Below are 12,746 nucleotides of genomic sequence, written 5' to 3'. Positions count from 1 at the left end.
TTTTGTAATTGTGTCTTTAATATTTCAATTTCATTAGAAGATTCTGTCGAAATTGCTGAAATTGTAAAATTCTCTGCGCTTTCTAATATTTCCTCGGCTGCACGTTTTCTGCTATTCACAGTTACTGCAATACAATTATCTGTTTATAGTGTAAATTAATATATATATTATTTTAACTAATAGCGTATTCGATTTGCTCGAAATGCAACATTACAAAATATTAGAAACGCATAAATTAATTATGCGTTTATATATCACTTACATTTGTCATTTAATACTTTGAAGGGATCATAATTCTCTTTGTTGTCACTCATCCGCACAATACATTTCCTCGGAAGAACTCCAGGTTTTAGGAATAACCTGTCATTCGAACGATAATAGTCATCATTATCAAAATGTAAACTGCATATTTGAGAGGTATTAGTCGGTTGCCAATTTGTTCTGCCCACAAATAATATCCATGATTCTAAAATGTCTTTATTCTGAAGTGGAAATCTAGAAAATATTTGACATTATTTATATTGATTATATTGATTTATATATTGATTAAACTATTAAGATATTATTTCTACTTACCTAAAAAGGCTGATATTTTTTTGCTTATCTGCCTTCTTTTGGTAGCCAAGAACACAACAACACATTGGCATTTTTACTTTTATTCACTTATTCACTTAACCTTAACTAACTTTGTGCCGTATAATCGAGTGCTGTCTTTGCGCATGCATCATCGCGCACGTACATAAGTAATATATAAGCAATGATTGGACGATCCCCCACTATCGCCAAAGTCAACCAATGAAAGCCGCATTCCACAGTACCTCCACTTGTACATAGATTTCTTGGTCATTATCTCTGCTGAGATCACGCAAGCTAGCGGTCTAGTGTATATTAGAAGTCTGTGATTGGAGCTCGCCGATCCGGACTTCTTAGCAACGGACCCAGTGGACATCCTTCTAGGAGCTGACGTCTACGCTACCATCCTCCAGGAAGGACTTCGGCGGGGTAAGTCACAGGAATCTGTGGCACAAAAAACGGCGTTGGGCTGGATTTTGTCGGGGGCCGCCGGTGCGACATCCACTCCGCGTCGCGCACTGGCACATCACTGTCTGGTCGAGAAAGACCTGGGTGCTCTAGTACAAAAGTTCTGGCAGCAAGAAGAGCTCTCTGACACCGCTGTAGTGCTCTCGCTCGCGGACCAGGAGTGCGAGAACTTCTTCCACCAGACCCACTCGCGATCCGCTGACGGTCGGTACGTCGTACGTCTGCCGGTCGTTTCTCCGCTGCCAGACTTCTCAACAACGCGCTCCACGGCTCTGCGGATCCTTTTCAGCATGGAGAGACGCTTCGCTCGGGATCCTCCCTTTCATGCGCTTTACGCGGACTTCATGTGGCAGTACGAAGACTTGCACCACATGTCGCGCGTGACTCCAGGTGTCGCATCAAATAGGCCGGTACATTACTTGCCGCATCACGGCGTTCTGCGAAGGAGCAGCGTCACCACGAAGCTGCGCGTGGTCTTCAACGGCTCTACGCCTACTATTTCGGGCAAAACCCTGAACGACCATCTTATGGTGGGTCCGAATTTGCTGCCTCCCCTCTCCGACGTGCTACTCCGTTGGCGATAGCACCGATACGTCCTAGCCACCGACGTCGAGAAAATGTTCCGGCAGATCCTGGTCCACCCAGACGAGGGATCTCCAAAGAGTTCTGTGGCGGGATTTCAAACAAAATAATCCTGTGGAGTACCAGCTAAGCACGGTAACCTACGGCCTAGCGTGTGCGCCGTTTTTGGCGATGCGCACCCTGAGACAACTAGCCGAGGACGAAGATAAGCAGTACCCTCTGGGAGCAGCTGCACTCCAACGAGACGTCTACATGGACGACATCTTGACAGGAGCATCGACGATTGCGGAGACCCAGGAAGTGTGCAAGCAGCTGTCCGATATTTGTATGGCGGGCGGCTTTCCTCTCCGGAAGTGGTCGGCCAATGACTCAGCCGTGATCTCGGACATCCCGCCGGAGCATCGATTGCAGAGCGAGATCCGTGACTGGCGACCGCACGAGACTCACTCCACCTTGGGGCTGCAGTGGCACCCCGCTACGGACGAATTCTCCTTCGCCATCCGGCATATGGCGTTACCGTCCGTCACCAAGAGATCCGTGCTGTCCTTGGTGGCGCAGCTGTTCGATTCTCTCAGCTAGTTGACGCCAGTCGTGGTTCATGTCAAGATCGCCTTTCAGTCCACCTGGCTCCAAGGACTTGAGTGGGATGCCCCGCTCGACGATGCCTCCGCAATGAACTGGATCAACTTCCACGCTCAGATACCGGTACTCGAGCAAATCCGAGTACCCCGTTGGATCAATCTAGGTCCGTCTTGTGTCCACTTCGAGGTCCATGGCTTCTCCGACGCCTCTGAACGGGCGTATTCCGTCGTAGTGTACCTGAGGACAAGGTCAAACGACTCATGGGTTGTTAACCTAATCGCCGCCAAAACAAAGGTCACACCACTCAAGCAGGTATCGTTACCTCGCTTGGAGCTATGCGCTGCCGTCCTTCTCTGCCACCTAGTCAAACACGCTATGACGATCTTCGACCTAGCTGCGCCACTTCACCTGTGGACGGACTCCACCGTCACGCTGGGCTGGATCCGCGGCCACCCATCTAGGTGGCAGACCTACGTTGCGAATCGCGTCTCCGAGATCCAGAGGACCACCCCGCAGACTGCGTGGCATCACATCTTCGGTCAGGACAACCCAGCCGACTGCGCTTCCCGTGGTCTCTCTCCCAAGGAACTGCTGGGTCATCCACTGTGGTGGCAAGGTCCGTCTTGGCTAAGGTTGGAAACTGCCGCATGGCCGACTACCGTCGGTCATAACGTCGAGGAGCCCCTGCTGGAGAGGCGCACCCGAGTCCACGCCGAAGTGACAGCGGCACCAACGAGCGAGGCCGCTGAGTTGGTGCGATTCTCCTCCCTGAAGAGACTCCTGCGCGTTACAGCCTGGTGCCGACGGTGGCTGAGCGTGAAGGCAGGTCATGCAGCTATCACTCGCCGGCGCTCCCCCGGGACTCTATCTGCTGACGAGATAGAGGAGGCTCGAGTTTCCTGGATCCGGCGAGTACAATCAAACCATTTCGGGGCCGATTTAAAGTTGACAAGTCAGGATCTCGCTCTCGGTAAATCAAACTCACTCGCTCGTTTCAGTCCCTTTTTAGATGCTGAGGGTCTCCTGCGGGTTGGAGGTCGGCTCAAGCACTCCATCTTGACCTATGACGAGCGTCATCCCGTCCTCCTGCCAAAGGACTCGCACCTCACCCGGCTAATCGTGGACGACTGCCATCAACGAGCGTTGCACGGCGGAACGCAGCTCACATTGTCGCTAATCCGCCAGCAATATTGGATTCCACGAGGTCAAGCGATAGTTAAGGGGGCTATCTCGCGATGCATCACTTGTGTGCGATGGCGGGCGGCAACCCCACAGCAGTTGATGGGCGATCTTCCACGGGAAGGAGTGGTACCTGCGAGGCCCTTCCTCCACACCGGGGTCGACTATGCCGGGCCGATCCAACTCCGCACGACCAAGGGGCGCGGACACCGCTCTTACAAGGCCTTCGTGGCGATCTTCGTCTGCCTTGCTTCCAAAGCCGTGCATCTCGAAGTGGTCTCCGACTATACGTCCGAGGCCTTCCTTGCGGCTCTCAGACGATTCGTCTTTCGTCGCGGCATCTGTCGCAGTCTCCGGAGTGACTGCGGAACCACCTTCGTGGGGGCCGATGCTGAGCTAAGGGCCCTCTTCACCACTGGTACTCCGGGAAACCACCGGGTCATCAACAGACTCGCCTCCGAGAAAATTGAGTGGAAGTTCAATCCTCCCTCAGCGCCACACTTCGGAGGTATTTGGGAGACCGCAGTCAAATCGCTCAAACACCACCTTCGACGAGTGATTGGCGACGCCAAACTAACATACGAAGAGATGAGCACCCCCCTCACTCAAGTCGAGGCGTGTCTGAATTCGCGGCCACTACAAGCGCTCTCGGACGACCCTGAAGATCTAGCTGCATTGACGCCCGGACACTTCCTGGTGGGAGCCGCCCTGACTGCCGTGCCCGAGCCGTCCTTGCTGGATCAACCGGCGTCTTATCCCGCTGGCAGCTCCTGCAAAAGATGCGAGATCACTTTTGGGAGCGCTGGTCGAAGGAGTACCTCCACTCCATAACTCACCGTCCTAAATGGTTGCGCAAAGAGACGAGCTTCAAGGTCGGCCGACTATGTCTTCTCCGGAACGAGCTCACACCGCCCACGAAATGGCCACTCGCACGAATCACCAAAATCCACCCTGGAGAGGATGGTCAAGTTCGCGTCGTCACAGTGCGCATCGCAGCTTCCGAGTTCATACGACCCGTCGTTAAACTCGTCGTACTGCCCATCAACGGCCGCGAGGATTACGAGCCTCAACCGTAATAAATTAGATCCCGCGAGTATCAAAGTTTAAAAAATACATTCTGCATAGCGGTCAGTGCATCCACTGCTAAATTGCTCAATTTCGCCAAACGCTCTCGGCGAGGCGGGCGGAATGTTCGAAACACATTTCAAACGTATGTATATATTCACAAAAAAAGGTTAAATTAGAAATTATCACTCCATAAGTGGAGAAAGGACGAGGGCCCGACCGCTTATTCTGCGCTCCTGGCGGCCGATAGCGCAATATCGCTTTGTCAGCGCAAATTCGAAAACAGCGCTCGCCCTTCTCGAAAGATCCGATAATAATAAATAAGTCGTTAGACCGTTCGATTTGAATGTTGTATCTATAACAGTCGAGTTCACGAAAAATCGGGATCTTTCGAGAAGGGCTCTAGTATAAATTGACGCGATCGCGGAACACTGTGCCTTTTTCGCAAAAATCTTCAGCGCGCTCACTTAGCTCTCGGATTTTAGAAAAACGTTTTTCCGTCGCTCGTGGATATTGAAATTGTTCTTCCTTGTTGGACTCTCTCTCTAACGCCGCATTAGCTTCCCTCTTTACTCGCGAATTCGCTAACAGAAATCATACACAGTAAAAAATAAATTTCTGTTAAATAATTGTAAAAAGAATAAAAAAGTAAGGTTATGATATTATTATTATAGTAATACTTAATTGTTTTGAGCATATATAATTAAAAAATTTTTTTTATTGCATGTGTAATAGCATATATGTGTAATAGCAAAGAAATCAGATAATTTAAAATTAAAAAATTTATTAATAATTTGAGAAAAAATATATAAGTATATATATAAATAATTACCTCATGCATTGAATGACACACGGTAATAGAATAGATCACAACACGTATCAATAATTTCTTCTACTTATTAAATCACATTGACCGAAAGAGAGAAACAGATCTAAATATTTATTAATCAAATAAAAATGTAATAAAAGAATAAGTGCAAATACGTTCAGAAGGCATCAAACTGTGGGTAATAAAACTGTTGGCAAGATGGCGAGCCAGCCAATTTTTCACGCATGCGCAGCAAATACGCGGCATGAATGTCGCATGAATTTATTGCAGAAACATATTCTGAATGTAACATTTGTAATATTACATTTATAATTTATATATTATATAACTTATATGTAATTTTATGGTAACTTAGTTATGTTACTTTTGAATAACAATTTATATTACTGTTATATTACGTAAATGTAAAAATTATAATATTACTTGTTACTTCAGAGATATGTAATTGTTATATTCTGTGTTTAGTGGGAAAGAAACTTATACTTTTTTTTTTTAAATTTGCAAAAATAGGATAGAAATTCAGCTCCTAGACTAGAATATCCCCTTAATAATATATCTATGTACGTATGTATGCATGGAATATATATGCATGCGTATATGTGCATAATAATATAGTTATGTGTATATGTTCGCGAGCGAATCCGACAGTGGATAGTAGAAGAGGAAGATCTTTCAGTGAGAAAAAGTGCGCCTCGTTTACACGAAAAAGACAGGACTTTATTAGAGTCCAAAATTAAGAATAACAATGTTCAGTGCAGTATCGCGAGCGGTGTAGCGAGATTGCGATTGCACTAGTGGTTTTTCTAAAGTCGTATGCGGATAATCGTAGTTAAGTCGAAATAGCGGTCATTATAAGTGTTTGATCAGCGGTGTAACAAAAGAGAGATATGCGGAAGTCTAAGTGAATAAGCGATCGTATAATGAAATAGCGGTTTTAACAGAGCGGTTTAGCGAAGCGGTTTGACAAAGCGGTTTGACTAGCGAAAAGTGCGAGACTCCGAAAAGTGCACGACTTTGGTGGGTCCACACGTCGTGCTCATTTTATTAGATTTCTAGATTAGATTAACAAAAAGAAATGTTCTTTTACATGTATGTTCTAAATTGTACTGTAACATCCCAATCACACTAATATAAATAATTAACTTTAAAGTAATTTTTTACAAGAAAAATGAAAATAAATTGTACACAGTACATTTCTTGTATACAATTCAATTATGATTTTTTCCAGGAAATTATTGATAAACTTTTAATTTCCAATATGCATTGTCGTAACTATAATATAGAAACTGTTATCTTCTGATACAATTTATATTCGAACAAAAAGTGCACGCAACCAACTTAGCTTCATATATAGTTGGCGTAAGAACATATATTCTTTTATATATTTTTTACTTTATTAGAATATTAGAATATTCACTAAAGAATATCACAGACAATACAAATCTATTCTATAAATATTCACTGAAGGATATTTATAGAATAGATTTGTATTGTCTGTGATATTCTTTAATGAATATTCTAATAAAGTAAAAAATATATAAAAGAATATGTATTCTTACGTCAACTATATATGAGGCTAAGTCGATTGCGTGCATTTTTTGTTCGAATATAAATTGTGTCAAAAGATAATAGTTTCTATATTATAGTTATAACAATGTATTTTGCAAATTAAAAGTTTATCAATAATTTCTTAGAGGAAATCAAAATTAAATTGTATACAAGAAATGTACTTGTACAATTTATTTTTATTTCTTGTAAAAAATTATTTTAAAGTTAATTATTTATATTAGTGTGACTGGGATGGGACAGTACAATTTAGAACATACATGTAAAAGAATATTTCTTTTTGTTAATCTAATCTAGAAATCTTATTCAGAATAATCTCTAAACTTATTCAAAATATTTTGAACATAGTTTCATTTTTGATATTCTATGCAGATTTATAAACTACTTTTTTTTTCATTTCATTAAAATATTTTCTGAAGGATATTTATAGAATAGATTTGTATTGTCTGTGATATTCTTTAGTGAATATTCTATTAATGTAAAAAAAAGTATAATAAAGTAAAAAAAAAGTATTTTATGAATCTACATAGAATGTCAAAATAAGATCATTCTAAATATTTTGAATAAATTAATTGTATAAAGTATGTATCTTGTGTACAATTTATTTTAGTTTTTTGTATCAAATTATTGATGGATTTTTTTATTAATTTTCAGTGTGTATTATCATTGCTATTACTATAGATAGTTACTATAGTACTATCTTCCTGTAATATATTTAAGGGGTAATGCCACTTTAGCGCCCAAAAAAACAGCCTAATTTTGATAATTTTTTATGAGAATATAGTGAATGGAATACAAAATCTGTTTAAAGGTTTTTATATTGGGTTGTCCGGAAAGTCCGTGCGGATTTTTAAGCAAAATTCGAATGAAAAAATTTTGTTGTTAAAAGTTATTTCATTCTGTGATATATGCACCATTATTTTGCACAATACTTTTCCATCTTTCGGGTAATTTCATAATTCCTCTCTCATAGAAGTCTTGGGTTTTTTTGGCGAAGAAGCTGTCCAAGTAGTTTTTGAGGAGTTGCAAAGAAGCAAAGTTCAAACCATTAATTGAGTTTTGTAGCGACCGAAATAAATGAAAATCCGAGGGTGCAATATCGGGGGAATACGGTGGATGAGGCAAAACATCCCAGCCAAACGCCAATAATTTTTGGCGAGTCTGCAAACTTGCATGAGGTCTGGCGTTATCATGATGAAAAACGACGCCTTTCCTATTGATCAATTCCGGACACTTTTTGGCGATTTCTATCTTCAATTTATCCAACTGTGAACAGTACTTGTCCGAATCGATGGTTTCGTTGTCCGGTAGTAGCTCATAATATACTATCCCCTTCCAATTCCACCAAATGCAGAGCATTACCTTTTTCGGATGTAAGCCTGCCTTCGAAGTGGTTAATGGCGGTTCACCTCGCTTGCTCCACGACCTTTTACGCTCGACATTATTATAAATTATCCACTTTTCGTCGCCTGTTATGATGCGTTTTAAAAATGAATCGTATTCATTGCGTTTGTATAGCAAATCGCTGATGGAAATGCGGTCAATACGATTTTTCTCAGTTAAGTCGTGCGGCACGCAAACATCAAGCTTTTTTACCATCTGGAGCTTGTTTAAATGTTCGGAAACAGTTGATTTGCCAATGTTTAACCTCGCTGCGATTTCCCGAACTGTGATCTGCCGCTCGGAATCGATTAAAGCTGTTATTTGGTCGACATCAGTGGTGACTGGCCGACCAGAGCGAGGAGCATCTTCAATATTCATTTCTCCTGAACGAAATTTAGCAAACCACTTCTGACACATGCGATCACTTACGGCATCTTCCCCGTATACGGCACATATTTTTTTTCGAGTTTGTGTCCCGTTCTTTCCTTTACGGAAATAAAAAAGCATTATGCATCGAAAAAACACGTTATTTCCTTCCATCTCTAAACTAATGTCAAGTAAAAAGTTTTTAATTTATTGGGATAATTAATATCACTAAGTATGCATTGAAATGTCACTAATCAAAACACGAAAGCATTTGACATATCACATCGACATAAACTTGTAAAATTCGCCTTTGAACGACATCTATTGAGAAATCCGCACGAACTTTCCGGACAACCCAATACATACTTTGAAATGTATTCACAAATTTTTTTTTCAATTTTTTTTTACAAAATGGCGATGCCAGAATTCAGCAAAGGAAGTCTCTTCTCACGGATAGTGTTCCGCGGCCGAAAACATAACTTTATCAGATCTTCATTAATTTACTTGAAATTTTAACTGTAGCTTCAAAATTACATTATCTAAAGAAGTACATACGGATTTTAAATTTCATTGTAAACTTTTTTTGTTATGAACAATTTTTCATGTAATTTTTTACCTAAAAATGAAATTTTTTGTTCAAACGTGCATTATTTTTACAAGAAACGGTATTTTTTAATTAGCGTACGTATTTCCTGAGTTAATTTTATATAAAATTAAAAAATTTTTGGTCTTTTGTTCTAAGTCAAAAATTGCAGGAGAAAGCTTTCCGTCCGCGGAACACTATTCGTGAAGAGGTTTCCTTTGCTGAATACTGGCACCGCCATTTTGTAAAAGAAAATTGAAAAAAATTTCTGAATACACTTCAAAGTATGTACAATAAGAACCTTTAAACAAATTTTGTATTCCATTCACTATATTCCCATAATAAATTGTCAAAATTAGGTTGTTTTTTCGGGCACTAGAGTGGCATTACTCCTTAAGAATGCGTAGAATCAATTTTAATATGTACGTAATAAAAATAAGAACATATTTTCTTTGGCGTGTGAGTTTTAAGCTACAGTTCATAACATAATACTATAATATAAACAATTAATTGTAAATTAATAAAAACGAATTTTTTTAACAATATTTTACGATTCTAATATTTTACGATAAGAATATTCTAAAAATAGTATTTATGGAACGTAAAATAGAAGAGTCAAAGAATATTATACTATTTTAGACATTTGTGCCATATTTACATTTTATACAAAGATGACTATTATAATAATTAAATTTATCAACAGTTTCAAAAGTTAAAAGAATTATATACAATATGTATGTGAAGAGTATATATGTGTATACATATATACAGGGTGGGGCATTTATCTTGAGACAAGATAATATCTCGATTGGAGTCGATTATTTTGAAAAAAGTTTTAGACAAAAGTTGTATGGTTTCAAGGGGGACATAAGATGGTGTCATTAGTTTGATCTTGAAGAGCCACCTGAAGGACACGCGAAGATCAGCTCCAACTTTTTAAATGGGATACCCTATATGCTTTTGCATATTCTTGTAGCTCATCTCAAGAGCTTTCCAAAACACTATAATTAAGTTAGTTTTCATTAAGTACTTTCCAAGTTATGAGGCTTGAATTCATTTTTTAATTTTACATAAACCGTAAAATATCTTGTAAAATATTCATTTTTCGATTATTTTACCTTAATATTTTTATGTACAAAATAATGAGAGGAATCAATTGGTGTAAAGAAAAGACATAGTTATTTTTAAGAAAAAATATGTAATTGTTAATTGCAAATTACATATTTTTTTTCGAAACAACTATGAGTTTTCTTTACACCAATTGATTCTTCTCATTATTTTGTACATAAAAGTATTAAGATAAAATAATCGAAAAATGAATATTTTACAAAATATTTTACGGTTTATGTAAAATTAAAAAATGAATTCAAGCCTCATAACTTGGAAAGTACTTAATGAAAACAAACTTAATTATAGTGTTTTGGAAAGCTCTTGAGATGATCTACAAGAATATGCAAAAGCATATAAGGTATCCCATTTAAAAAGTTGGAGCTGACCTTCGCGTGTCCTTCAGGTGGCACTTCAAGATCAAACTAATGACACCATCTTATGTCCCCCTTGAAACCATACAACTTTTGTCTAAAACTTTTTTCAAAATAATCGACTCCAATCGAGATATTATCTTGTCTCAAGATAAATGCCCCACCCTGTATATAAAGTATCTTTTATTTTGCTGACTTCGAATTTGTTTCATTATTTTAGTCATATATTAATAAATAAATGTAACAACAATTTAATTAATTACAAAGGACTCATTTGTTGATGAATTTTATAAGTTAATATACTTAACATTGCTGTAAAAACAGACATTAATCTGTCGATGTATCTAATAAAAAGTATAAGTGTTAAAAATAACAATTTGTAATGAATTTTTTAATTTTATTTATAATAAATTTTTTTAATTTTATAGAATATTTTTCCATTATGAATAATTATAAAAAAATATTGAAATCATGAGAATTTTCGTGAATCAATATATTTAAAACTGCTGTACATTAATCTATCGAAATACCAGATAAAAAAATTATAAGTTTTACAATACATAATTAATTTTTAAAACAAACGAATAAAAAATTCTGAAGTCGATAAAATAAGAGTCACTCTAATATAAGTTTTATATATATATATATATATATATATATATATATATATATATATACAGGGTGGGGCATTTATCTTGAGACAAGATAATATCTCGATTGGAGTCGATTATTTTGAAAAAAGTTTTAGACAAAAGTTGTATGGTTTCAAGGGGGACATAAGATGGTGTTATTAGTTTGATCTTGAAGAGCCACCTGAAGGACACGCCAAGGTCAGCTCCAACTTTTTAAATGGGACACCCTATATGCTTTTGCATATTCTTGTAGCTCAAGAGCTTTCCAAAACACTATAATTAAGTTAGTTTTCATTAAGTACTTTCCAAGTTATGAGGCTTAAAATCATTTTTTAATTTTACATAAACCGTAAAATATCTTGTAAAATATTCATTTTTCGATTATTTTACCTTAATACTTTTATGTACAAAATAATGAGAGGAATCAATTGGTGTAAAGAAAAGACATAGTTATTTTTAAGAAAAAATATGTAATTGTTAATTGCAAATTACATTTTTTTTTTCGAAACAACTATGAGTTTTCTTTACACCAATTGATTTTTCTCATTATTTTGTACATAAAAGTATTAAGGTAAAATAATCGAAAAATGAATATTTTACAAGATATTTTACGGTTTATGTAAAATTAAAAAATGATTTCAAGCCTCATAACTTGGAAAGTACTTAATGAAAACTAACTTAATTATAGTGTTTTGGAAAGCTCTTGAGATGAGCTACAAGAATATGCAAAAGCATATAGGGTGTCCCATTTAAAAAGTTGGAGCTGACCTTCGCGTGTCCTTCAGGTGGCTCTTCAAGATCAAACTAATGACACCATTTTATGTCCCCCTTGAAACCATACAACTTTTGTCTAAAACTTTTTTCAAAATAATCGACTCCAATCGAGATATTATCTTGTTTCAAGATAAATGCCCCACCCTGTATATATATATACAGGGTCTACCAAAAGTGTGGAAACCCCTAAATATCTCGGAAAATATACGTTTTACAGAAAAGTGTTTCCAACAAAAGTTGTAGGGTTTAAGAAGATCTATATACTGATTCTATCAGTTTGACCTTGGATGGCGTCGTCAAGGTTAGGTCAAGGTCACATTGACTTTTTTAAATGACACCCCCTACATTTGATTGCATATTCTTATAGCTTAATTCAAGAGCTTTCCAAAACACTATAATAATGTTCATTTTTATTAAGTACTTTGCGAGTTATGAGGGTTGAATGATAGAGTAGCGCCGGTATTAACATTATCCAAGGTGTACTACATGGAGGTTACTCGCTCGGATTTGCATCTGTTGTGTGTGTGATCCAGCTAACTAAGGCAAGATCGATTCCTCAACATATCCTCATATTTCGCTGAAGTCAAATTGCCAAAAAATTGCTCCATAAAACGTGTATGAAACGTCTCGTTAGTTCCTTCATTTACCGCTATGTGACGCACTACATGCAGTCTAACTCGCAT

General features: G+C 38.2%; 2 protein-coding genes across 2 annotated transcripts; one reads left to right on the top strand and one right to left on the bottom strand.

Annotated features, from left to right (window-relative positions):
- The first annotated feature begins 2,295 nt into the window (after positions 1–2,295).
- On the top strand, positions 2,296–4,215 carry LOC112639726. The gene has a single exon (XM_025414602.1). It carries the CDS (start codon positions 2,296–2,298, stop codon positions 4,213–4,215), a length of 1,920 nt encoding a protein of 639 aa, XP_025270387.1.
- A 3,523-nt stretch (positions 4,216–7,738) lies between these two features.
- LOC112639725 (histone-lysine N-methyltransferase SETMAR-like) lies at positions 7,739–8,605 on the bottom strand. Its single transcript, XM_025414601.1, has one exon. The coding sequence runs from the start codon at positions 8,603–8,605 to the stop codon at positions 7,739–7,741; it is 867 nt and encodes a 288-aa protein (XP_025270386.1).
- Positions 8,606–12,746: the final 4,141 nt, after the last annotated feature.

The sequence above is a fragment of the Camponotus floridanus genome, unplaced genomic scaffold (genome assembly GCF_003227725.1).
Source record: "Camponotus floridanus strain SB8 unplaced genomic scaffold, Cflo_v7.5 scaffold85, whole genome shotgun sequence".
In the NCBI taxonomy this organism is placed as follows: domain Eukaryota; kingdom Metazoa; phylum Arthropoda; class Insecta; order Hymenoptera; family Formicidae; genus Camponotus; species Camponotus floridanus.
The sequence above is the reverse complement of the archived record's forward strand: the minus strand, read 5'-3'. Positions and strand labels throughout refer to the sequence as shown.

Bases quoted from the DNA above. Each gene is read 5' to 3' on its own strand.
- LOC112639726 (XM_025414602.1), top strand. From the start codon at position 2,296: ATGAACTGGATCAACTTCCACGCTCAGATACCGGTACTCGAGCAAATC.
- LOC112639725 (XM_025414601.1), bottom strand. From the start codon at position 8,605: ATGAATATTGAAGATGCTCCTCGCTCTGGTCGGCCAGTCACCACTGAT.